We start from the raw sequence: 26546 nt of genomic DNA, 5'->3' as shown, positions 1-26546 counted from the left end.
GGATCTTGGAATGGAATGTTTTGGTCATTGATGGGTTCCAAGCTACTCAGAAGAGTGTCTGGCACAGACTAGGTGCAGTTAAGCTTGTTTAATAGATGACTGTGTGCTACATTATTTCTGGGGGAATAAAAGTACATCTGAAATTACAACAAACTGTACACAGTAGCTTTCTCTGGGGTAGAATTACAAGTAAGCTTCATGGCTGATTTAATACATGTCCATATTGTTTTATAATCTCCAAAAATGGCTCTTTCCATTTTAAGAGAAAACAAAGAACTTCAGGTAAAGTTCCTGACACAGTGATGGGCTGAACCACAGCTATTACCTAAACCTCAGGAACTGGCAGCCTTCCTGGGAACCCTGGAGCATCCTCAAAGAAACCTTATTCTAGTTCTCTAGGCAGACCAAGAAGCAAGACAACATGGAGAGTCTATTTATTCAACAGCCAACTTTGAAGACAAAGCCTCAGCAATCTGAGGGGATGCATTTCGCGTTTCTACTTAGTCCTTTTCCACAAGTTTCTGTCCTTTGCAGGCTACAGTTTGATGCAAACAGGTTGGTTGTCCTAGATATACTTATACACAACCTTTGAGGGCACAGTCTGGAGGTGCAGATGCACAGGACACTTGTAAAAGTGGGACAGCAGAGTCTCACTGTAACCCACAAGGAAGTAGAACTTATGTGCAGGTAGCTGCCTCAGGACCAGGGCACAGATCTCCACCTGGTTAGCCCGGCGCTTTAGAACAAGCTGGTCGGCCAGGCAGCCTGGGAAGGTGCCCAGCATAAATTTACGAAGGAAAACATCTTCCACTACTCTCTCTGCAGCATGGTCCTCCCCATCCAGGTTACCTGAAGAGAGAAGGGCACCATGGTGAGTTGGCCAAAACTCCAGAGGTCAACATCCAAGAGTACTGGGCACTCAGTTCCACACCCCATTCCAGCATCTTCTCCTTCCTTCTGTAAGTGGAATGACGCTCTAAAGTTCAAAGAACATTATTCCAATAATCCCCAAACAAATCCTGTGAAGTACATGTTATCATTATCCTTGTTTCACGAAAGAGAAGAATGAGGCCTTAGACAGGGCAAAACACACACATGATTTTTCTATGTAGACACAGAGTGCCCCTCTCCTTTCTTGACTGCCTTATAGAAGCACTGGTCATCCCACGGACCACAGAGATGAGGCCACCAACTACTTCTTTTTTTTTTTTTTTTAATTAATTAATTTATTTTTGGCTGAGTTGGGTCTCCGTTGCTGCTCGCGGGCTTTCTCCAGTTGCAGCTCTTCGTTGTGGTGCCCGGGCTTCCCACCGCAGGGGCTTCTCTTGCTGCGGAGCACAGGCTCCAGGCGTGCAGGCCTCAGTAGTTGTGGCTTGCGGGCTCCAGAGCGCAGGCTCAGTAGCTGTGGCACACGGGCCCAGCCGCTCCACAGCACGTGGGATCCTCCCAGACCAGGGCTCAAACCCGTGTTTTTTTTTTTGTGATACGTGGGCCTCTCACTGTTGTGGCCTCTCTGGTTGCGGAGCCCAGGCTCCAGACCCGCAGGCTCTGTAGCTGTGGCTCACGGGCCTAGTTGCTCCGAGGCATGAGGGATCCTCCCAGACCAGGGCTCAACCCCGTGTCCCCTGCATCGGCAGGCGGATTCTCAACCACTGCGCTACCAGGGAAGCCCTACCAGCTACTTCTGACACGAGGGATGTGAGCTCTCTCACTGCCTAGAGCCACGGCCTCAACCAGTGGATTCTCACTGTGGACCACAGAACCTTTGCACCTCTTACAGTATCTGTTAAGAGTCTCCACACACACACCCAGACCTTAGATCTAGAACTTGAAAAGGGTGGGGGACAGAAATCCATATTTTAAGGTAGTTCTCTAGACAGGTATATCTCAAACATTCAAGCTGAGAACCCTCATAGTGAACAAAACACTGCTGACCCTCATCAACTCACAGTAGTTATGTTCTGTAACGTCACTCGTTATGTTCTATAAAATCACCATGAACAACGAATTAGCAAATGCTAAACCACTGCTCCTGGTGGAAATACAGTTAGGTTTCTGCAAGCCTTTGGTTACAACATTTTTATCAACAACGTGATGTGTAGCCTTATTTTCTTTTTCTGTTTAAAGACACCTACAAATGACTGATTAACACTGCACTCTCTCCCAACAGCTCTGTAACTCATGCCTGAAGGAAGCTTTTCTAACAATCATGCCATGTAAGGTACATCAGTCTTCTTGAAATTAGGAATAGGAGACAGCACTTCAGCATTACAGGCTACCTTAAGGCAGTGGAATCACCAACAAAAAGTACAAAACTTGAAAACATGGCACTCATAGATCTCGAAAAGAATACTTGTTTACAGCATACGAGCTGAAACTAGAAGGCAGGGCCTTGATCAACCGCAGCTGGGAAGGTGCATGTGGGGTGCTTGCTCTGCCCACGTCCGAGAATGAATGTGAAAGCACCTAGAGTACGCAAATTCACAAACACGGAATCTGCAAATAACCTGGGCAAACTGTACATACCGGCAGTGAAAGATTTGTGCTTCACTATTCACAACAGTCTTCCGGGTCATCGAATTCCAAGGGGTTTCACTCTTTTCACTGCCTCTGGGCTATTTTACATCCGTAAATTACACATAACGGGCAGCGATGCAAAACAACTGTATTTAGGCATGCAAACAATTTCTGTGGAAGTTCAACCGAACCCTTGAACCCTTGACCCGCATGGAAAAAGCGTTTTGCACCCCTTTCAAATACATTTCAACGATCCTGACCACACATGACTATTTTATTCCTCTTTTGAAAGCGTCTGATTTCTGAGTCTCGCGTTGAGTACCGAGTTAAAACAAAATCTCTGACACATGTTCACATCGTGTTTATGTGACAGTCACAACTGAGAACGCCTTCCCTGGGGCCAGGGGTCGGCCCACAGCACGTCCTCGCCCCCTCCCGCCACCGCGAGAGGCATCATCCCCTCACCTGTGTGCAGCGACAGCCAGCCCTTACGATGGGCGATGTAGTGCGGCGCGTGGGCCTCCTCGTAGGTCACTGGTTTGTCCCCCTTGCCCACTCGGACTCGGGCCGCCCGATTCTGGAAAGAAAGAGGGCCCGTGACTCTCCGCGACTACCGACCTAGATTACACCCTCGCCCGCAGGTCCCACCCTCCGAGGCCGCGGGCGCCCAGACCCCAGGCCTCCACGCCGCACTTACCTTGGCGCAGGCCGCGGAGGTGTGCAGGGCGCGCCAGACGCACGGCAGCTCCCAGTTCCAGAACAGCACCTGTAAGGAGAGTGGGGCATGAGACCAAAAGTAGGGCTCCCCGCGCCCCCACTCCAACCGCCGGCCCCGCCTGTGCCGCCCACTCACCAGCGGCCGGAGCCACAGACCGCAAACGGGCGCCGCCATCTCGGGCTGAGGGGAGGGCGGGGAGGGGCGGGGCGGCGTCGGGGTAAAGGTCAGGCGCGGGAGGCGGACGCACGGGCGAGACCACACGCGAGCCGGCGCGGGGGTGCGAACCTCTCGGCCGGGCGGGGCCGCATGCAGTCCGCGCCGACCTGCTGTGGGCGGAGGCCGGGGCCCAGGCTCCGGGCTTGAGAGGCGGGCCGTGTGGGGCCGGGAGGTGGCGGGAGCTGGACTCTGCGCCTCCCCCCGCAGCCCTGGACACGTCTAGCACCCCTCCGTCCTGCCCTAGTCGTGTTTTGCGTCGTGTTTCAGATCCGGAAACTGGATGATGCGGAGCGTGAGGTTTCGCGGTCCGAGAGCTCGCAGCGGCCGGGCCAAGAGTGTCTTGGGGGCGGGGGGGCGGGCCGGGGGAAGGGGGCGCCTACTGCCCCACCCCGCCCGGCCGGCGGGGACGTCGGGGGTGCGGAGCGTTTCATCACGTCCTAGAAATTAGGCTGCTGAGTTCTGTCTCCAAATAATACCCTTTAAAAAACAGAAGAAAAGAAACACCCTGACTTTTATCCACAAATAGAGAGGAAATATGTTTTGGTTAAAACTTTACCTAGTTCTTGGGAGGGGCAAGAGGGGTAGGGGATTAAGGAACACAGCCTGCAATGTAAACAGAAAGAGGCTACAAGAAAATACTGTGCAACGCAGGGAATATAGAAAATTTTTTAATTTTATAGTAAGTGAAGTATAATCTATAAAAACATTGAATTACTGTATCGTACACCTAACATAATATTATAAACGAATATAATATTGTAAACTCACTGTACTTTAAAAATCAGCCAGTTCTTCAAGGATGGGTTATGCAGTGGGTAGGGTTTCACATCTGACCATACCCTAGTGTCTGGCCCTTGGGGAAGGAAAATTTTAAGGGAGAAAGGGCTGATGGTCGCTGAATTCCTGGAGATGTTACAGAGCCTGCTGTACTCAAACTAAAGCATTGCCACTGTAATTTGTATCCAGTGATTATTGTCAGAGGGAAAAATAGCAACACTGGATATCCTAGTTCAGAACTAGCACATAGTAATGGAAAAAACGTGGACTCTGGATTCAGGCTCAGGTGTAACAATCTTTGTGCAATTGAGCCTCAGTTCCATAATCTGTATAATGGGTTTTGTTAATAATACCACTCACAGAGCTGTTATTAGTTCTGTTAGGTTGAATCATGTGAAATTGCCAACGTTTGGCCATTTTGACTTAATCATCCACCCTAATGCTGCTTACATACTGCTGTCATCTGTGTGGAAGGGAAATGGAGGCAAAGGCAGACAGTGAGCCGCCTCAGATCACACTGGGGAAGGTCCAAGAGGGACTCTTGGCTTCAGTGCAGTACATTTTCCACGGTCAAGATTCCTCTGACCATTTGGAGCTGGTTTCTCCAAAAAGGGACAGCGTCTTTCATGTCCACTCTACTAGGAATATTTTATTTCTAAAATTTAAACTGTGGCCTCCAGCTGCTCTGCATATTGGATAAGGGGACAAAACAGGAATAAGATGTTCTCCAATCACAATAATATCCAAATGTAAGAACTTTCAACTTTAACTGAAGGACCCTTTTTTTAAATTTTATTAATTTATTTATTTTTGGCTGCATTGGGTCTTCGTTGCTGCGCGCGGGCTTTTCTCTAGTTACAGAGAGCAGGGGATACTCTTCATTGCAGTGCGTGGGCTTCTCATCGCGGTGGCTTCTCTTGTTGCAGAGCACGGGCTCTGGAGCACAGGCTCAGTAGTTGTGGCGCATGGGCTGAGTTGCTCTGCGGCATGTGGGATTTTCCTGGACCAGGGCTCGAACCGGTGTCCCCTGCGGATTCTTAACCACTGCGCCGCCAGGGAAGCCCCCTGAAGGACCCTTTTAAGCTGGTAGTTATTTTTTCTTTTTAAAGTTTCCATAAAGTTTGATAATTTTATAATTTGATAAAATTTTGTGGATGTGCTCCAAAGTGGTGAGGAACATGGGATCTGGTGTCTGAAATACAGCTTCCTGGCTTTGCAATTTCAGCAAGTGACTTGACCTTCCTGAGCCTCAGCTTCTCTCATCTGTAAAATGGGGACATGATGATTGTTGTGAAAACCACACTGTAAAATGCCTGATGGAGTGAGCAGCTAATGAATGTTTTTTTAAAAAAAGGATAGAGTCCCTGCTATCTGCCTCCCCTTAGGGAGGTGAACCAGCCATTGAGGGTCCGTGAGAACTCACTGGAACACCACCAGAGGAAAGGAGAAGAGGCTGGTTTTCCATGCAGGTGACAATGGCATGGACTTCTATCGGAGCAGCAGCAGGCGGTGCTGTCCAGCTGAGCAGGGGTTGTTGTGCTTGGGGTTCAAGTTTTGCCACTCTTCCTTAGGCCTGAAGAGTCTCCCAGGAATTCCAAACTGATCTCGATCTTTCATTGGCCTTTTGTTTATTATCTTTGTTTTATACTATGCCTTGTTGCAAGAAGGGTTTCACCTGGTTCCTTGAAGGGGGGTGGTGCGGAATGGGAGAAGGGGGTCACATGAATGTGTTTGCATGATTTAAATAACTTAAAAGTGCATTTTAATGCATTAGTATGAACTGTTACATTGTTTTAAATCACCAATAGAAAAATTTTAGTAGGATATTTATTTCTGTTTAACAAAACACTAACAGTGTTTTTATGCACTTTCTGCTTTTCCCATCAATCCTGTAAAGGAGGCAATATTGTCCAGGTTTGGCAGATCAGAAGATGGAGGCTCCGAGACTCCCCTGGGGTTACAGAACTAGCCAAGGGTAGCAGCCTTCTTGTTCCAAAGCATGTGCTCGTTCCACATCTGAGGTTCCACTGCACCACTGGGTGGGGGTGAGTGTTCAGAACCGTGCAGGATGGAGGAATGGGCTGTGTGTCTGTGGTTGGACACAGACCACTCAGGACTGGCCCTGGGGGGACTTCCTGGGCGTGGAGAAGCCACATCTAGGAGCAAGGGACTCACATGAAGAGGCTGCCTACTCCCCTGCTGGGGGCTCCAGACCAGAGCCTTGAGGAGACAGGGATGTCCAGCTGTTTATTCTCACACATGAGCCCGTGCTCTCCTCATGATAGCCAGGAGGGTCCAGACTCCCGCTTATGCTCTCAGAGCAGCGATTTTCCACGCCGGCTGCACGTTAGAGCCCATCGGGTCCCACACCACAAGGACAGTACTGGACAGAGGCGCGGCACCAGTACTTTTTCAGTGCTCCTTAGATGATACCAATATACAGCCAAGGTTGGGAACCAGTGTCCTGAACTACAGGTTTATGTGGGAGACCCCCAGAACCTGATCCATAGAGGCCCCTTTGCAGGAGAGGGATACTGGATGGTCTTTTCAGCCCTTTCCTACCACCAGTCCTGCGAGGCCATCACAGCTCTTAACTCTGAGGGGACTGGGCCACAAGACACATAGGGGGCTGCTGTGTGGTCTGGAGTATTTTGAAGACGGACTGTCCCGAGGGCTCACCTGTATCAAAGGACAGAACACTGGCCAGGCTGTGGGGTGACACTGTGAGAGGGAGACTCTGGGCCTACCTGGACTTGCAGAGCACGGTCCGGCCTATAACATAGAGTTTGTTTCCTGGAACTCACCAGAATCCAGCTTCAGGGAGCGCTGCCCCACGCAGAGACATCTGCCTTCCTGTTGGCTGTGGGATTAGCGGAGACAACCCCTCTCATGTTGGTGCTCACGAGACGGACTTATTCTGATTCGGAACTGCTGACACTTCACATTTTGTAAGCCTATGGTTTTTTGGTTGTTTTTTTTTTGCGGTACGCGGACTTCTCACTGCTGTGGCCTCTCCCGTTGCGGAGCACGGGCTCCGGATGCGCAGGCTCAGTGGCCATGTCTCACGGGCCCAGCCGCTCCGCGGCATGTGGGATCTTCCCGGACCGGGGCACGAACCCATGTCACCTGCATCGGCAGGCGGACTCTCAACCACTGCGCCACCAGGGAAGCCCTTGAATCAATTTTTAAAGGAACTGGTTGATAGTCAACAATTGTAAGAGAGATTTCCAGTGCCTGAACTTGGGGCCCAGGAATATCCTGGGTGAAATTCCTACAGTGCTAGAGAGGCAACTGGGTAGTTTTCATGGCTCTAGGGGGAAAAAGTAAGAAGAGGTATTGGTATTTCCAGGTGAACCAACATCTTAATATTTGTGTTATTTAATGATCCACGAAGAAATGAATTTGTAGTGCCTGAGGATTAGACACTCTTTTTGAGTTTCAGAAGTGAAAAGGTTTAAAGTGAATTTATTAGCAAAAGATTAGGTTTTGGGCTTCCCTGGTGGCGCAGTGGTTGAGAGTCCGCCTGCCGATGCAGGGGACGTGGGTTCGTGCCCCGGTCCAGGAAGATCCCACATGCCGCGGAGCGGCTGGGCCCGTGAGCCATGGCCGCTGAGCCTGCGCGTCCGGAGCCTGTGCTCCGCAACGGGAGAGGCCACAGCAGTGAGAGGCCCGCGTACCGCAAAACAAAAAAAGATTAGGTTTCCTGAGTTCCAGCACTTCTTCCAGCCTCCGTTTCACACATCAGAGCCAGGTTCCCGGAACACAGGGGCAACTTTCTGAACATCAGGGGAGCAGTAGTTGGAGCATCTTGGGGCCAGAGAAGGGGCTGAGAGCCTTGGAACCCAAAAAAGGGTTCCAGTCCAGAGGGCTCCCTTTCCGAGTCTGGGAGGAGGAGTTCAAGGAATAGAGAGAAGCTCCTGGTTACCACCCGGGGGCCTGATTTTCCTGGTATCACAAAATACATAGGGGAGGAGGCCCTAGGGCCCAAGCAGAGATTCCCAGAACTAGTGACACAGCTGGGATTGGGGTGTGAGGCACAGAGAGGTGACCCTGGCCCTTGGTAAGGGCCAGCACAGGCAAAGGTTGCAGCTGGAGACTCAGTAGAGGAGGAGCTCCATGTTCTGGCTCATGGTGTCAAGTGGCCACGGATGATGCCAGGGAGGAGGCCTGGCCCTGGAGGCACAGAAGTGAGATGAAGGGCTGACACCCAGGGGCAAGGCTGGGGGTGAGCCCGGAAGCTGTGGAAGTTTGGGGAAGATGAACGGCCGGGAAGCAGAGGTGCAGAGCTGAGGGCACCGGCGTCCCCATCAGCTCCGCTCTGCCGATGCAGGTCTGTGGGCTGGGCAAGCTGCTTAACTGCTCTAGGCCTCCTTGCCTCGTCTCTAAAATGGGGTAACGATGGAGCTATTTTGGAGCCCCTGTGAAGATACTTAGTTCGGTTTTCCAGTAACAATGAAGAATGGATCTCTGCTTAAAGAGAGGGGATGTGGTGGCATTTTTAAAGACACCTCTCTCAGGTGTCCACTATTCCAGATGTTCTAGTAAGCAACATCCTCAGACAGACACTGTGATCCTCTTGGAGGAAACAAAAATTAAGGCACAGAGGGGAAACCGCCCATTACTATCATTTGTGCATTCACTAGTTTCATTCATTCAACACACATTTATTAAGTGCCTGCAGTGCGCCAGGCCCTGGGGGTACAAAGTTGGGTAGTGTACAGCCCCTGCTCTCAAGGAGCTCACAAGTCTAGGGGAGAGGCAGACACGTGCACAGGTAAGTCACGCTGCGCGTGTTGAGTGTTGTGGCAGAGGTGTGAATGGAGCGCTGTGGGCGCACGAGAGCCAACAGGAACCCCTCCTGAGGCAGGGTCGGTCAACACACAGAGTATCACGGTAGCCCTTGCCCACAGCAGGCCCTTTCCTCAGTGGGCAGGACCAGGTCACCGAGGCCGATGCTGAGGCTCGCTGGAGGGAAGGCCTACCTCTGCCTCCTCAGGGCAACGCCCCAACCCTGTCCCCGGTAACAGCTGCCTGGGCTGCAGTGCTCAGGAGCCACTCTCCACTCCAGAGGCAGAGAACGGGGAGAAGCTGTACGAAAGGCCAAGCCACCAGGGCCCTCGAAGTTCAGAGACAAAGGACAAGTTACTGCTTGTGTCTACCCCTCCTGCCCCAGGGTTTTTATACTCCCGAGAGCATCTCTGAGCTGATCTGTGAGGTTACATCCTTCCGACACTGCGTAGGCAACTCCAGACCTGGGCCCCGTCCGTCACTTTGCTTCCCTCTCAGGAGCTGGGCACAGCCCCACGTGGACACCCCCATCAGAACAGGCTGCTCGCAGCGGGCGTCTGGCAGCTGGACTCCTTTTCTTTCGATGCTTCACAGCCGTCGTACCAACTCAATGAGCTGCTGAATGTTCTTGTTTTGGTTGGACAGGCCATTCCGGATGTTTTCCAGCAGGCATCTCTTCAGTTCAAAAATGGCCTCACTGTACCCCAAGCTCACAGCGGCCATGGGGGGCACTCCATGCCACAGGCCAGGGATGTGCCAAACGTGCTGCTTCTCAGGGTCACAAAAGGCCAGGCCAGCCAGCATCCGGATCCCGCCACCCTGATGCTCCATTTGCACCGTGGCTCTGCTCGCATCCCTGGGCTCGTCCAGGAGCTGCTTCCTCTCTCTTGGCTTGGAGCCGGGGGCAGACGCATCCTGCAGGCTCTGGTACACAAACTGATAGTTGGGCATGTGCCCTGTTTTCTCCAGCCTCAGGAACGCATGCAGAATAGCCGGCGGAATGTCCCTCGTTTCAGCTAAACTGACCACAGTGACGTTGCTCAGCCCCATAATCAACGTGGCCAGGGAAGCCTCTTGCTCAAACCTCTCCCCTGCCTCGGTCAGGACTCCACCTATCAAGCCCCCGGAGTGGATTACCAGGATGTGGTCACAGCCCAGGTCCTGGCTGAAGCTCTCGGCCACCGTCAGGAGCTGCATGAAGGCCCCTCGAGGACCACGGCCCCTTCCCGTGGCAAACCGCAGCCCAAACATGGTGTTGAGGAGGGTGGACTTGCCTGTGCCCGGCACACCGAGCACTGACAGGACGACCAGGCGCGACCTCCTCTCCAGGCGGACGTGCAGCTCCTTCAGGAGCCCCGTGACCCAGCGCAGGGGGGTGCTCAGGGTGTTCCCATCGATCAGCTCCAGGGGGAGCCCCTTCAGCAGCAGTTCCAAGGCCAAGCCCGGGAAGTGCGCGAACCGCCTCTGCCCCGCCGGCAGCTTCCCGGCCTCCACGAGACAGCTTTCGGCCTCGTAGAACTGCCCCATCTCCCGCAGGAAGTGTTCCACCCCCAGGGGCTCCGGCCAGAGGGGCTCGCTGAAGTCTGCGGCCCCACGGTGCTTTGCTCTCAGGGTAAGCATCGTCTCCGGAGACGCCCTCGACCGTGGCTGGGCCGCCCGGGCCAGTCCCCACTCCATCCACCTCAGAAAGTACTGCTTCTCGCCCAGAGAGGGGCTGCTGATGCCAGAGATGAACTCCTGAAGCCCCCAGGCAGGGTCGTGGCCATTCTGCTGCGTTCGAAGTTCCAGCAGCCGATGCCTCAGCTCAGCCCTGCACCTCTCGGGAGGGTCCCCAGCCCACTGGGCCTGGCAGAGCTCCCTCTCCACCGGGGCCGCCTTTCTCCAAGGGTCCCCCTGCAGCCGCAGCTCGGCCCGGCGGTAGGCGTCCGAGTCCTTGATCTTCCTGGTGATCTGCTCCATCCGGTCCTTCGCCCGCTGGCACTCGTCGCAGTCCTCGTCGACCTTCAGCCCCAGCTTGCGGGCCGCATGCGCCATGTCCTCCACGGATACCCTCCTACAGGGGGCCCGGGTCACGTGCGCCACGATGGCGCGGACCCGCCGCACGAAGCCCGCACTGTCCGTGCTGCTGACCTTCACCAGGACGTGTGAGGGGTCCATCTTCAGCACGGGGATTAACCTGTTCAGAAACCGCAGGTTTGTGTTCCGTTTCCCGCGGTAGGGGCTCAGGATGAAATAGTATTTCGTGGCCGACCCCTTCATGGAGTACAGCAGTTTGTATTCCTTCTTACTGATGTTGTCAGTCAAGATGAACACGGCTGAGGAGATTTCCGTCAAGAGCTTAAATTGCAGCCAGTGAGAGCCGATGTCACCTCTCAGGTTCAGAAAGGCCACGGGCTCCGGGAAAATGTCCAAGTCCTCCCTGCCACTGGGAAGAAACCAGGAAATTTCCACCAGCCCATCTGCAATCTCCCGAGGGTTGGTGCCCAGGTTCAGATCCCGATGCCAGAAACAGTCCCGCTGCCTGTGGCCAGGGCTGAGCACGGCGTTGAGAAGCTGGGACTTGGAGTTGCTGCTGACCTCCATGCGCACGAAGGCGAAGGCGGGCGCTCGGGACAGGACCACGCTGTCTTCTCTGAAGCTGCCCACCGCCCTTGGGGGCTGTGACCCCCATGTCCGCACAGTCCCCCTCATGGCCCACAGCAGAAACGTGTGGTAGTGGTTTTCTGGGTCGGGCAAAACGAGAGGGAGTGCAAACTGGCAGAGGGACATTTTTAGCACAATTTCTTGTTGCAGGAAACTATCCGAGGAAAGCAGAAGGGCACAGAGAAGGTCCAAGGGATTCACAGGCGTATCGGGTGTTGGCAGCTCGGAGAAGGAATAGATGTCCGCAGAGATGTCGTCGGCCGTGTCCCAGTAGATGATCTCCTCTTCTACCTGGCTCTCCTTCTCCACAGGCCTGGTGTCCGGGGGTATGTCCAGCACCATGGTGGTGTTCCTGGCTTCGGCATTGAGGGCCTGCAGCTTCCTGAGGAAATTCCAGGGCAAGTCTTTGGGAGCCTGTGGAGCCCAGTTCTTCATGCTATCACTACTGATCTGCAAGGAGTCCTGGAGGCTGAGTTTCTGTGCCTGGTACGTCTCTAGTCCCAGGAGGGACAGCATTTCTTGTAGTCTGCTCCTCTCCACTGTGGAGAGAAATGAAAATATCAGCGCTTACCCTGCGTGTCAGGGACCCAGGTTAGAGGTGGGGAGGGGAGAGCCCAGCCTCGCGTGTAGGAGGTGGCCTCCTTCAGGGTAAAATGCAGGCACCCCTAGGCCACCTGAGAACAAGACAGAAGTAACATCACCCACCCCAGATCCAAGTGGGGTCGGAAACATGTGACACGAGAGAGGGAAGAGAAAAGGACGTCTGGGGGCAACGGTTAAGAATTGGGAGGAAATGTCTGGTTTCTCTTGAAACCTCTGAGATTTAGCAACACCAAGCCCAAATTTAATTGGCTAGAGTAAGCAGCTGTGCACCCTAGATGTGGAACACAGGCCCCATTCTCTGGCCATGCCTCTGCTCCCTCCAAGATACTCCTGTGCTTCTGGCCCAGCAGTGGATTCCCTAACCCTGTCACCAGGAATTCCCCACAGGGGACACAATCACTCATTCACTTTGGTTTTCTGGTTAATGTTCTTTGCTCTTTACAGACAAGTTGGAAAATGTGTAAAGGAAACAGGGAGTTACTACTGGGTACAGAGTAACAGAAATCACAGATAAATAACATTTTGCAAAACTGAAGCCAATAATATGGTTTTAAATTTTCACTGATAAAAATACTTGGTAGAGATGATCACAAGTCTGTACTTATTTGTTCAGATTTTCAACCATAACATTCAATACAGTATGAATTCTTACAAGCACTAGATGCTCAGAACAGTAAGGCCACCTGCAAAGGTTTCATCCACTGACCCCGTTCTTGGCCACGGCATCTTACCAATTTTCATTGCATATAATTTCCTGCATATAATTAGTAAACTTTAAATGGTAAGTCTATTTACAAAATAAATCAATACAAATCCTGCTGAGCTCCAGGATTCTCTCCATTCTTTTCTCAAAAGAGGAAGCTACTGTGCCTGTGATGCTACCTTAAATGTGGATATAAACCACAGGAGGAAGCACAGGTGATCAGCTCTCTTCTTGTTTCCTAGGAAGTCATAGGATGGGTTCAGGACCGTGCCTGGTGAACGGCAGGACTCAAAGCACTGGAAAAGAGGTGTCTCATTCCCCTGTAGGGGTCCACTTGCTGCCTAATGTCTCTCTTCAGAAACTCCACCCTCCACAGGGGCTGAGACAGTTCTACGGGCTGTGCCACCACCCCAGAGAGTACAGGAGCTGGCAAACTTGTTGCAGAAACAAAAGAACTCTATGGGGAGAGAGACTGTAGTAGAAATCCATCATATAAGTAACTCGGGTTTCTGAGTGTTGCCTGCATGAAACCAGGGACACTGTTTTTCTTATCCAGACAGATAACAACTGTTCTTACGTAGCACGGTAGCTAAGTGTGACAGGGAAAAGCCAGAGCAAACAAACCTATTGATATATGCTCTCATGCCCAGTCTGGGACCCTTGGCAGATCTATTATTGAAACCACTGGATCAGACCAAAGATCCCCAAACTTGGATGTGCTTTAGAATCACTTTGGGAACTTGTTAAAAATAAGATTTCTGGGCTTTACTTCCAAAGATACAAACTCTCTGTGTTAACTCTGTATGGTAACAGGTCCCCGGGGAGTTGTCTCTCTGGCAATATTATTTATGGCACATAAAGGGTTAATGGACTAGCAGTGATTTTGATGCAGTCAGGGGTTGGAACTACCAGCCCAGATGATGTCTTCCTTCAATAGGATAGGCAACAAGAGCAGAGAGAAGAAATATACCTGTTGGAAAGTCACTGTCCTGAGCCTCATTCGGACCATCTAAAAAAAGCAAAGGAAAATGAAGTGTCAATCAAATCAGGTGGCTTGAATTGACACAAATTAATTTAAGCTAAACTCAGAACCCCCTCTCTTCCTTACTAAGGTAGCAACTTCTCCCAATTGTTCAAAATCTAAAATCCCAGTTATTGTTCACTTTGCCTCTTTCCCCAGTCCAATCTGGTGCCAGATCCTGTAGTTTCTCCCTCCATAATGAAACTCACCATCATCTCCTTCCATTTCTCTCCATTCCAAATCTGGAAGAAAAAAACATACACACACAGTTAGTTTCATCAGCAAGTTAGGACCCTTCTACCAAAAAGTTCAAATGAAGATATGGTAGCTAATGTTTATTTTGAGTACTATTATTAGCTTCGGTTTTTCCTATGTAAATTTCATTTGTTTACAACCCCAAATATGACACAAAGTTGTAATAGCTACACACAAAATAATGATTTGCTCTATGACATACTCCTTGTAAAATTTACTAAATTTTGTGAAAATAAAATATAAATAACTTCATGAAACATACATAGATTAATCTTTGATTTTAGAAACTATTTAAAATATAAGTTGATATAAGTTCTTTGGTTTAATTTCAAGATTACCTCCTAAAAACTTTATTTTTTATTATTTTTATTTTTTTATTTTTTTTTGCATTACGCAGGCCTCTCACTGTTGTGGCCTCTCCTGCTGCGGAGCACAGGCTCTGGACGCACAGGCTCAGTGGCCATGGCTCATGGGCCCAGCCGCTCCACGGCATGTGGGATCTTCCCGGACTGGGGCACGAACCCGTGTCCCTTGCATCGGCAGGCAGACTCTCAACCACTGCGCCACCAGGGAAGCCCTACAAACTTTATTTTTATTCTAGCATAAGGAGTTCCTGTTATCACTTAAAATGATGCACATATATGGGGGGGAGGGCATAGAGTGGGGAATAGCCATAACTCACAAGTAGATGTACTTGTTCAAAGTCTCTAACAGCATAATGTATTCATCAACACTAAGTACTTTTAATTACTGAATTATTTAATTTAATGCTCTTCAGATATTTATGTTGGGAAAAAAGACCGTAAAACTCTAGATTTGCCAGCGAAAGGGGAATGATGGGAGCAAGACTTCTCTGTATATATTTTTATTGTTTCAACATTTGATCCAAGTAAAAGTATCACCTATTTTAAAATTAAAATTGTATTTTTAAAAGCTTATGAATCAGGAAAAAATTCTGACAGTTTCAGATTTATTCTCTCATGATTTCCATATAATCAGATAGATAAACAATTCAGTCTTCTTTGATGATCTCTCTGGGAGATACACATGAAGAGCTGGAAAGAGAAAAACAAGAGAAGAGGAAGGGGGCTTTGGAGAACATGAGCATGAACATACTAGAGAAGACACAGATGATTCATATAGGTTGAACCACAGTGTTGAGCAGTCAAAAGATTATTTTATGCACAGTGGACAAAAGACATCAGAAGAATTTTTCCAAGGAGCCTAAAATGCCATCTGAGAAGGTACAATGGTTAAAGACGAGAACGGAACACCTAGAGAAGCCTGAGATGGGATCAAGGTGGCTCTGAGATAGTAGTTTTGAGCTGGAAGCAAGGAATAAACTTCAGACCCAGAGAAGACAGGGCTTTGCTTTGCTAGAAACAGGAGATAGCTCTGATTTGGAACAGAGAGATAACAGGTGGATAAAGTCAAGGATGCACAAAGTGGCCGAAGGTCACGCTGTCAGACTAAGGAAATCGCTGATGAGGGGTGGGAGAGCTTCTGAGTAGAGAACGCTGGAAGCCATGATAACCACTGGTCACCAGCAGACTACAGAAGAGGCAGAAGAGGAGGCACAGGGCTTCAGCCAAGGACACAAGTCAGCAGCAAATACAGGAGGCCAGCAAGGGCTTGGTATTGTGGGCCAAGGTCTCCACTATATTTTCTGTTGGACAAGAACTGGTCAGGGTGGGACAGGCTTGGGTTCCAACCCAGTGGGGATGTTGGGCTCAAATGGAACACAAGGGGCAGAATGTGGACAGGACCTACCACTGAAAATGAACTCTAAGTGGGGCAATTAAAACCATCTCAGCCATCAAATTGAATGACTGTCTTTTTCAGTTATTAAAGTAGCCACTACTCACGCTGTAGAGTTTTTCACCGCATTTTGGAATGTTTGTTATTGGGCAGTAAATGGACATTTAAGACACTATTTGACACCTTGGGGCTGTTAGTGTTAAGAATGAGCTATGGACACCGACATGCAAAAGAATGAAGTTGAACTCCTACCTCACACCATATATAAAAATTAACTCAAAATGTATCAGTGACCTAAATATGAGCTAAATCCATAAAACTCTTAGAGGAAGACATGAGGGTAAATCTTCATAACCTTGAATTTGGCAATGGATTCTTAGGTATGACACCAAAAGCACAGGCCACAGAAGAAAAAACACAGAAACTGGACTTCATCAAAGTAAAAATCTGTATGCATCAAAGAACGTTATCAAGAAAGTGAAAGACAACCTACAGAGTGGAGAAAATATGTGCAAATCATACGTGATTGGATCTAGTATCTAGAATACATAAACAACTCTTACAATTTCATAACAAAAAAGACAAAGAAAACTCAATTAAAAAATGGGCAAAGAACTTGAATAGACATTTCTCCCAAAAGATGTACAGATGGCCAACAAGCACATAAAATGATGCTTAACATCATTACTCACTAGGGAAATGAAATCAAAACCACAGTGAGATACCACTGCACACCTACCTGGATGGTGATTTTTAAAAAAGGATGGAAAATAACAAGTATTGACAGGATGGGGAAAAACTGGAACTCTTGTACCTTTCTGGTGGGACTGTAAGTGGTGCAGCTGCTGGGGAAACAGTTTGGCTGTTCCTCAAAAAGTTAAACACAGACTTACCATGTGACTGAATAATTCCACTCAGAGGTGTATACCCAGAAGAAGTGAAAACAAGGACTCAAACAAGTACAGATACATGCATGTCCATAGCATCACTGTCACAATAGCCAAAATGTGGAAACAACCCAGATGTCTGTCAACAGATGAATGGATAAACAAAATGTGGTCTATCCATGCAATAGAATATTATTCAACCTTAAAAAGGAACAACATGGACGAACCCCAAAACACTATGCTGGGTGAAAGAAACTAAACAAAAAAGGGCCCATATTATACAACTCCATTTATAGGAAAATACAGAATAGATAAACAAAGGCTTAACATAGGTTGGTGGTTCCTATAGGGACTGGGAGGAAGGAGGGATGGGAGAAACTGCTTAATGGATACACAGTTTTACTGTCAAGTGATGGAAATGTTTTGGAAATGAATAGATAAGTGGTGATTTCACAACTTTGTGAATGTACTAAATGTCATAGGATTATTCGCTGTAAAATGCTTTTTTTCCCAATATTTTTCCTTTTTAAAAATTGTGCTAAAATACACATAATATAAAATTTACTATCTTAAACATTTTTAAGTGTACAGATCAGTGGCATTAAATATATTCACATTGTTGCACAGCCATCACCACCATCCATCCCCATAACTCTATTCATCTTGTACATATGGAATTCTATACCTATTAAACAATAACTCCTCAATCTCCCCTCTCCCCAGCCCCTGGCAACCACCATTATATTATACTTTCTGACTTTATGATTTTGACTACTTAACTCACATAAGTGGACGCATACATTATTTATCTTTTTGTGACTGGCTTATTTCACTTAGCATAATGTCCTCAAGGTTCATCCATGCCGTAGCATACTGTAGAATTTCCTTCCTTTTAAAGTCTGAATAATATTCCGTTGTATGTATATACCACATTTTGGTAATCCATTCATTCACTGATGGACACTTAGGTTGCTTCCATGTTTTAGTTATTGTGATTAATGATACTATGAACCTGGGTATACAAATATCTCTCTGAGACATTGCTTTTGATTTTTTGGGGTATATACCCAGATGTGGAATTGCTGGATCATATGGTAGCTCTAGTTTTAATTTTTTGAGGAGCCTCCATACTGTTTTCCACAGTGGTCTCACCATTTTACATTTCCACCAACAGTGCACAAGGGTTCCAATTTCTCCACATCTTTGCCAACCCATGTTCTTTTCTGTTATTTTTATAGTAGCCATCCTAATGGGTGTGAGGTGGTATCTCATTGTAGTTTTAGTTTGCATCTCCCTAATATAATTAGAGATGTAGAACATCTTTTAGAGTGCTTATTGTCTATTTGTATATCTTCTTTGGAGAAATGTCTATTCAAGGACTTTGCCCATGTTTGAATCAGGTTTTTTTTTTTATTGTTAAGTTTTAGGAGTTCTCCATATATTCTGATATTAATCCCTTATCAGATATACGATTGCAAGTATTTTCTCCCACTCTGTGTGCTGCTTATACTCTGTGGATAGTGTCTTTTTGATGCACACATTTTTAAACTTTCCATGAAGTCCAATTTGTATATTTTTTCTTTTGTTGCAGGAGCCTTTGGTGTTACGTCCAAGAAATTGTAGCCATATCCAAATTCATGAAGCTTTTGTCCAATGTTTTCTTCTAAGACCTAGTTTTCAGTCTTACCTTTAGGATTACATTCATCCATTATGAGTTAATTTTTGTATACAGTTTTAGGTAAGAGTCCAACTTCATCTTTTGCAAGAGAATACCCAATTTTTCCAGGACTGTTTGTTGAAAAAACTGTCCTTTATCCATTGAATGGCCTTGGCACCCTTGTCAAACATCATTTGACTGTATATGCAAAGGTTTATTTGTGAGCTTCCTATTCTGTTCCATTGGTCTGTATATCTGTCTTTATGCCAATATCACATTGTTTTGATTACTGTAGCTCTGTAGTAGGTTTTGAAATCAGAAATTGTGAGCCTCTCGTTTGTTCTTCTTCAAGATTGTTTTGGCTATTCACTGTCCCTTGAGATTCCATATGAATATTAGAATGAATTTTATATTTTTGCAAAAACTGTCATTGGGTATTTGATAGGAATTGCACTGAATCTGTAGATTGCTTTGGGTAATATTGACATTTTAACAGTGTTAAGTCTTCTGGGGGGAAAGGCAAGATAGGGGTAGGGGATTAAGAGATACAGACTACTATGTATAAAATAAATAAGCTACAAGGATATATTGTACAGCACAGGGAATATAGCCAATATTTTATAATACCTGTAAATGGAGTGTATATAACTTTTAAAAATTGTGAAGCACTGTTGTACACCTGAAATTTATAATACTGTAAATCAACTATACCTCAATAAAACAAACAAACAATATTTAGTCTTCCAGTCCATGAACTTGGTAACTCTTTCCACATATTTATATCTTCTTTAATTTCTTTGAAAAGTGTTTTATAATTTTATTGTACAAGTCTTTCACCTCCTTGTTTAAGCTAATTCCTAAGTATTTTATTCTTTTTGACACTATTGTAAATGGAATTGTTTGTGTAATTTCCTTTTCAGGTTCTTCATTTTAGTATAAAAATGCAATTGATTTTTGTGTGTTGGATTTGTGTCCTGCTACTTTGCTGAATTCATTTATTAGTTCTAATAACTTTGTGGATCTTCAGGATTTTCTATGTATAAGGTCATATCATCTGCAAAGATAATTTTACTTCTTCCTTTCCAATTTGGATGCCTTCTTCTTGCCTAACTGCTCTGGCTACAACTTCCAGTACTAGATAGAATAGAAGTGGTAAAAGCGGGCATCATTCCCTTATTCTTGATCTTAAAGGAAAAGCTTTCTGTTTTCACCATTAATGTTTATTGTGGGTTGTTCATATATGTCTTTTATTATGTGAAAGTAGTTTCCGTCTCTTCCTACTTTGTTGAGTGGGTTTTTTTTTTTATGATGAAAGGACATTAACTTTTGTCAAATGATTTTTCTGCATCAGTTGAGATGATCACATGGGTTTTTTTCTCCTTCATTTTGTTGATGTGGTATATTACATAGATCTATTTTCATATTGTTAAATCATCCTTGCAATCCAGGAATAAATCCCACTTGGTCATGGTGTATCATCCTTTTAATACATTGCTGAATTCTGTTTGAATATTAGTGTTTTGTTGAGGATTTTTGCATCAATGTTCATAATGGATATTGGTCTGTAGTTTTCTTTTCTTGTAGTGTCTTCATTTCGACTTTGGTGTCAGGATTATGTTGGCCTTAGGAATGAGTTAAAAAATGTTCCCTCCTTTTCAATTTTTTGGAAAAGTTTGAAAAGGGTTGGTATTAGTTCTTCTTTAAATGTTTGGTAGAATTCACCAGTGAAGCCATCAGGAGCAGGGCTCTTCTTTGTTGCAAGGTGTTTTTTTTTATTTTTTATTTTTAATTATTGTTACTGATTCAATCTGCTTACTCGTTATAGGTCTATTCAGATTTTCTATTTTTTTTGTGATTTAGTCTTGTTAGGTTAGGTCTATTCAGATTTTCCGTTTCTTTGTAAACTTTGTGTTTCTAGAAACTGTCTATTTCACCTAGGGTTATCGAATTTGGGGGCATACGATTGTTCATAGTACTCTATTTTTTATTTCTAAATGTCCCCACTTTCATTTCTGATTTTAGTAATCTGGGTCTTCCCTATTTTGTTCCTAGTCCACCTAACTAAAGGTTTGTCAATTTTGTTGATCTTTTCAAAGAACCAACTTTTGGGTCACTGATTTTCTCTATTTTCTCTATTCTCTATTTCATTGATCTCCACTCTAATCTTTATTACTTCCTTCCTTGCGGCAGCTTTGCATTTAGTTTGTTCTTCTTGTCCTAGTACAACTTAAAGTTGTAAAGTTAGGCTGTTTATTTATATGAGATGTTTCTTGTTTTTAATGTAAGCATTTATAATTATAAATTTCCCCCTCAGTACCACTTTTGATGCAGCCCATAATCGTTAACATGGTGTGTTTACATTTTCATCTATCTCTTCTTAACTATTTTCTGATTTCCTTGTGATTTCATCTTTGATCCACTGGTTGTTTAAAAGGACGTTGTTTAGCCTCTGCAATTTTGTGAATTTTCCAGTTTATGTTATTGATTTCTAATTTCATCCCACTGTGGTCAGAGAAGATACATTGTGTGATATCTGTCTTTTAAAAAACCACTGAGATTTACTCTGTGGTCCTACATATGGTCTATCCAGGAAAATGTCCCATGTGCACTTAAGAAGAATATGTATGCTGTTGTTGTTGGCTGGACTGTTCTGTATAAGTCGATTAGATCTAGTTGGTTTATTGTGTTGTTGAAGCGCTCTATTTCCTCGTTTATCTTCTGTCTGGTTGTTCTATCCATTATTCTGAGTGGGGTATTGGAATCTACAACTATTATTGTAGAACTGTGTATTTTCCCCTTCAATTCTGTCAGTTTTTGTCTCATATATTTTGGTGGTCTGACATTAGGTGCATAAATGCTTATAATCATTATATCTTCTTGCTGTTTTGAAATATTTGTTAACATGTAATGTCCTTCTCTGTCTCTTATAACTGTTTTTGATTTAAAGCCTATTTTGTCTGAAATTAGTATAGCCACTGCCATTCTGTTTTGGTAATTATTTGCATGTAATATCTTTCTCCATCCTTTTACTTTTACAAGTTTGTGTCTTTGGATCTCAAAAGTGAGTCTCTTATACACTGCATATAGTTGGACCATGTGTTTTTATCAATTCTGCCAATCTCTGTCTTTTGATGGGAGAGTTCAATCCACTTACATTTAAAGTAATTACTGATAAGGAGGCACTTATTTCTGTGTTTGTGCTATAGAAACAAATTTTCTATAGACCTATAGCTTTTTGTTCCTCATTCCCTGCATTCCTCTCTTCTTTTGTGTTTAGTTGACTTTTAAGTAGTGAAATGTTTGAATTCCTTCTTGATTCCCTTTTGTATATATTCTATAACAATTTATTTTGTGGTTGCCATGGGGATTACATTTAATGTCCTAATCCTGTAACATTCTAATTTGAATTTATAGCAGTTTAACCTCAACAACATACAAACACTCTGCTCTTTTACACGCTGTCCCCACTGCTTTTGGCTTCTGATATCACAAAATTACATCTTTATATAATGCATGCCCCCAAACATAAACTAATAACTCTTTAAATGCATTAGTCTCCTAAATTACACACAGAACAAGATTTGGAGTTATAAACCAACAGTAATGCTAGCTATTACATTGATTTTTTAATTTAAATATATTGGTCTCTTAAATCATTTAGAAAACAAAAAATGCAGCTACAAACCATTGTTACAATAATACTAGCTATTATAATTGCCCATGTATTTGCCTTTACTGATATCTTTATTTCTCCGTACAGCTTAGGGTTACGGTCTAATGTTCTTCTTTGCAGCACACCCTTGAGCACTTCTTCCAGGGACAGTCTAGTGGTCACAAACTCCCTCAGCTTTTGTTCATCTGGGAATGTCTTGATTTCTCCCTCATTTTTTTAAAATTAATTAATTTATTTTTGGCATTGGCAGGCAGAATCTTAACCACTGCGCTACCAGGGAAGTCCCTCTCCCTCATGTTTGAAGGACAGTTTTGCTGGATACATGAATCTTGGTTGACAGTTTTTTTTTAAAAGCACTTTGAATGTATCTGCCTACTATCTTCTGGCCTCCAAAGTTTCTAATGAGAAATCTGCAGATAATCTCTTTGAGGATCACTTGTGTGTAATGATTTGCTTCTCACTTGCTGCTTTCAAGATATCTTCTTTTTCTTTTTCTTTTAAAAATGTAATGATAATGTGTCTTGTTGTAGGTCTCTTTGAATTCATCTTACTTGGAGTTCATTGAGCTTCTTGAATGATTACATGTATGTCTTTCTTTAGATTCAGGAAGTTTTCAGCCATTATTTCTTCAAATATTCTCTCTGTCTCTTTCTTTTCTCCTTCTGGGACTCCCACATGAGTATCTTGGTCCTTTTGATGATGTCCAGTAGGCTCTATGTGCTTTTCTTCAAACTTTTCTCTTTCTGTTCCTCAGCCTTGATCATTTCCATTGTCCTGTCTTCAAGTTCACTGATTCATTCTTCTGCCTGCCAAGTCTGCCTTTGAATCTTGCTAGTGAATTTTTCATTTCAGTTATTGTACTCTTCAGCTCCAGAATTTTGTTTTGGTTTATTTTTAGGTTTTCTATCTCTTTATTGATATTCCCATTTTGTTCACTCACCATTCTCCTGACTTTCTCCATATCTTCCTTTAGTTCTTTCAAGCATCTTTAGGATTGTTGTTTTAAAGCCTTTTTCTAATATATCTGCCATAGTCTTTTCAGGGACAGATTTTGTTGATAGATTTTTTTCCTTTGAATGGGCTATACTTTCCTGTTTGTTTGTATGCTTTCTGATGTTTTTGTTGAACACCTCTGAATGTAATAATGTGGTAACTCTGGAAATCAGATTTTTCCACCTTACCCAGGGTTTGCTATTGTTATTTTGTGTTTGTTTTTTGGTTTTGATTGTTGTTGGCTGTCTCTGTGCTGAGGATCAGCCTAAGGTGTAAACTTAAGGTCTTCTCTGGTCTTTTCTGAGCATTTTCCTGGGAATGCAAAATCACTTTCTAATTTTCCCCATATATGCAGTTGTTTCTTGGGGTTTTTGTTTTGTTTTGTTTTTTTAGTTATTTATTTTTATTTTTGGCTGTGTTGTGTCTTCATTGCTGTGTGTGGGCTTTCTGTAGTTGTGGCGAGTAGGGGCTACTCTTCATTGCCGGACTGGGGCATCTCATTGCAGTGGCTTCTCATTGCAGTGGCTTCTCTTGTTGTGTAGCAAAGGCTCTAGGAGCATGGGCTTCAGTAGCTGTGGCACGCAGGCTCAGTAGTTGTGGTTCGCAGGCTCTAGAGCACAGGCTCAGTAGTTGTGGCGCATGGGCTTAGTTGCTCCATGGCATGTGGGATCTTCCCAGACCAGGGATTGAACCCGTGTCCTCTGCATTGGAAGGCAGATTCTTAACCACTGCATCACTAGGGAAGCCCCTATGCAGTTGTTTTTGAATGTTCTAGTCTTTAATGTGTGGCTTACAAAAGAGGAATAAGCAAAAAATGATGGAGAGAAGGTGTTGGCCTTTTAATTCCCCTGTAAGTCTCTTCAGCTGGAGGGGGAGGGGCTTGCAACAATGTTTGGAGGTGTGACAACTGCTGCCCCCCTCTTTGTCTTCACTTCTGTGATCAGAAGCAGCAATCAGCAATTAGAGCATAGATACTTAATATTTGGAGGGCAGGGTTTTTTTGCCCACCCTCATTCCCACAAGCTATGTCAGACTGCTCTAAGATCATGTGCACAGCTGCCTGGCACTTGGCTGGGAGTGGGAGATGGGTAGCTGCTACTGTGTTAAGAGCTGAAACTGACCAAAATTAACTGCAATTTACCCTCTAATTCTTCCCCTGGAAGTTGCAAGCCTTCAACAGACTCTAGAGTTCCAGAATAATTACATCAGACAGATTCTGCCAACACAACTGTTGTCCTGGTGCTTCCTGCTGTGCCATCTTCCAGAATTCTCTTTAATGATTTAAAATAAATTTTTTTAAAGAATGAGTTATGAAGTAATTAGAGTCTTCAGACTTGAGATAAGGCAAATACATTCTATAGGATGATTATATAAAGCACAAATCAGGCAAAACTAACCCTACATCTATGCTTTTGGAAGTCTGGAGAGTGGTTACCCCTGGCAGAGGCAAGGTAGGAAGTGATTAGAAGGTGAACTTCTTAGGTGATGTTTTTGTTTGGTTTCTCCTGGATGCTGGTTAACATAGGTCAGTTCATGTTTGTGAAACTTTATCAAGCTATGCACTTACAATATGGGCACTTTTCCATATGTATATTATACTTCAATACAAGTATATATTTTTTAATCTTATAGGTTGAAGAGCTTTTTTTTAATCTTATAGGTTGAAGAGCTTACTTTAAGTCTTAAAAATAAAATATGTACTGAAGAGGAATTCACATACCTCAGGAAGAAATTTTTTAAAAACAATTACACAAGCCTTATTCACTGGAGAGACACACAAAGATAGAATTTGGGGGAAGGGCCAGAAGGTCTCTGAGCCTCAGTTTCCTCAAATGAAACAAAGGACCAATAATAACTATCTTATGAAGCTGTTGTAATAGGGCAACCTAGCTCACAGTTGGCCAGTAAGGTCGTTTCTTTTCCTCAGCCCACTCTCAAATTTTCTTTCCTGGTTTTCTATAGCAATGCCCTCTAATAGAACGTCTTGTGATGGAGCAGATGTTCTACTTCTGCACTGTTAAACATGCAGCCACTCACTGTATGGCTACTGAATACTTGAAATATGGCTAGTGTGAATGAGGAAGTGAACTTTTAATTTTGTTTAATTTTAAAGTGTGTGCCTAGTGGCTAGTGTATTGAGTAGCACAACTCAAGATCTTGAGACACTGAAGGGCTTTGGGCAATTACTGCTTGATCCCAACTTTGCTATGAACCTTGACCAACTGGCCATGAACTCCCATAGTGCCAACCTTCTAGAATTTAAGTTCCATGAAGACCAGGACTTTTGAATTCACTATTGTTTCCTATATTCACAATCCCTACAACAAGGCCAGCACATGGTAAATAGTCAATAAATATTTGTTTGAATGAATAAAATAAAATTGGATTAACCCAAACGTATTTGCATATTTTTGTGGGGTTATTTTTGGATAATGCTATTAATATACAATAGAACACATTCATTGTGAGAAGCACCAAACTAATGAAGGATAGATCCAAAATGAGAAATTAAGATGTCTAGAGTGTGGCCACCACACCTTAAAGATGAAGTCATGAGGGGCAGCTACAGCCCCACCCCACCCCCAAATCCCCAAAGAAAGAAAAACCAGCTTATAAGGACCATGATCAGGAAGACTACAAGTCCCAGTCTCCTAGGGACAGTCCCAATTCATACCTCTTGTCCCAACAAAACATACTGTTCACTCTCAGGTGTGCCCAGTTTAGAAACTAGACAGTTGCCCTCAACACAGCTCAGAATGGCAGGAACAGCAACGTGCTGAAATTGGAGTAATGTGCTCCCGGTAAAACTGTGTGGTAAATACCTTTTTAAAAGTGAATCCTATTTTGAATATATGAGGGAAGCTTAAAAGACCCTTAAATGGGTCTTCTTGTAAAAGGAAAAATAAAAACCTTATGCTTATTTATTTTTGAGGTCCATGATCCACAGCCCAGGGTGGTGCTGGGATCCAGAATCCCAATGGGCCAGAAGAAACAGATCTGCTTCCGAGTGGACACAAGCCCAACTTTACCTGCAATGGCCACAGCTGTTCGTCTCTCAGGTGCTTTTATTTCTGGGGCCACTTCTCCCAAATCTGAGTGTCTGAAACAATTTCAGAAGAAAATTATAATTAAATTAATGAAATACCACTTTCACCTATCAAGTTGGCTGCACATCAAAATCTCTTGAGGAGCCTTTAGAAACTACAAATCCTGCTTACACTCCAGATCCTCGAAACTAGAATCTCAAAGCCAGGCCTGGGCATCTCTGCTTTTCAAAGTGCCCACACTGGTCTAGAAAAACCAGCACTCTAAAAAACTGTGAGACAGAGCAAACAGC

General features: G+C 44.9%; 1 protein-coding gene across 2 annotated transcripts; it reads right to left on the bottom strand.

Moving 5' to 3' along the window:
• Positions 1-418: 418 nt before the first annotated feature.
• URGCP (upregulator of cell proliferation) lies at positions 419-26302 on the bottom strand. Of its 2 annotated transcripts, none has more exons than XM_007463690.1 (4): positions 11018-11050; positions 3215-3283; positions 2983-3094; positions 419-849 (listed from the first exon to the last, which is right to left on the bottom strand). In XM_007463690.1, exons 1-4 carry the CDS (start codon positions 11048-11050, stop codon positions 566-568), a joined length of 498 nt encoding a protein of 165 aa, XP_007463752.1. In that variant the 3' UTR covers positions 419-565. The 2 variants fall into 2 exon arrangements, with proteins under 2 accessions (XP_007463752.1, XP_007463751.1); XM_007463689.1 differs by lacking the exons at positions 419-849; positions 2983-3094; positions 3215-3283 and adding exons at positions 13936-13976; positions 14180-14228; positions 26239-26302 and having other exon boundaries at positions 9605-12198.
• Positions 26303-26546: the final 244 nt, after the last annotated feature.

The sequence above is a fragment of the Lipotes vexillifer genome, unplaced genomic scaffold, assembly GCF_000442215.2.
Source record: "Lipotes vexillifer unplaced genomic scaffold, Lipotes_vexillifer_v1.1 scaffold759, whole genome shotgun sequence".
Classification (NCBI taxonomy): domain Eukaryota; kingdom Metazoa; phylum Chordata; class Mammalia; order Artiodactyla; family Lipotidae; genus Lipotes; species Lipotes vexillifer.
Note: the sequence above shows the minus strand (reverse complement) of the source record. Positions and strands in the feature narration are given on the sequence as shown.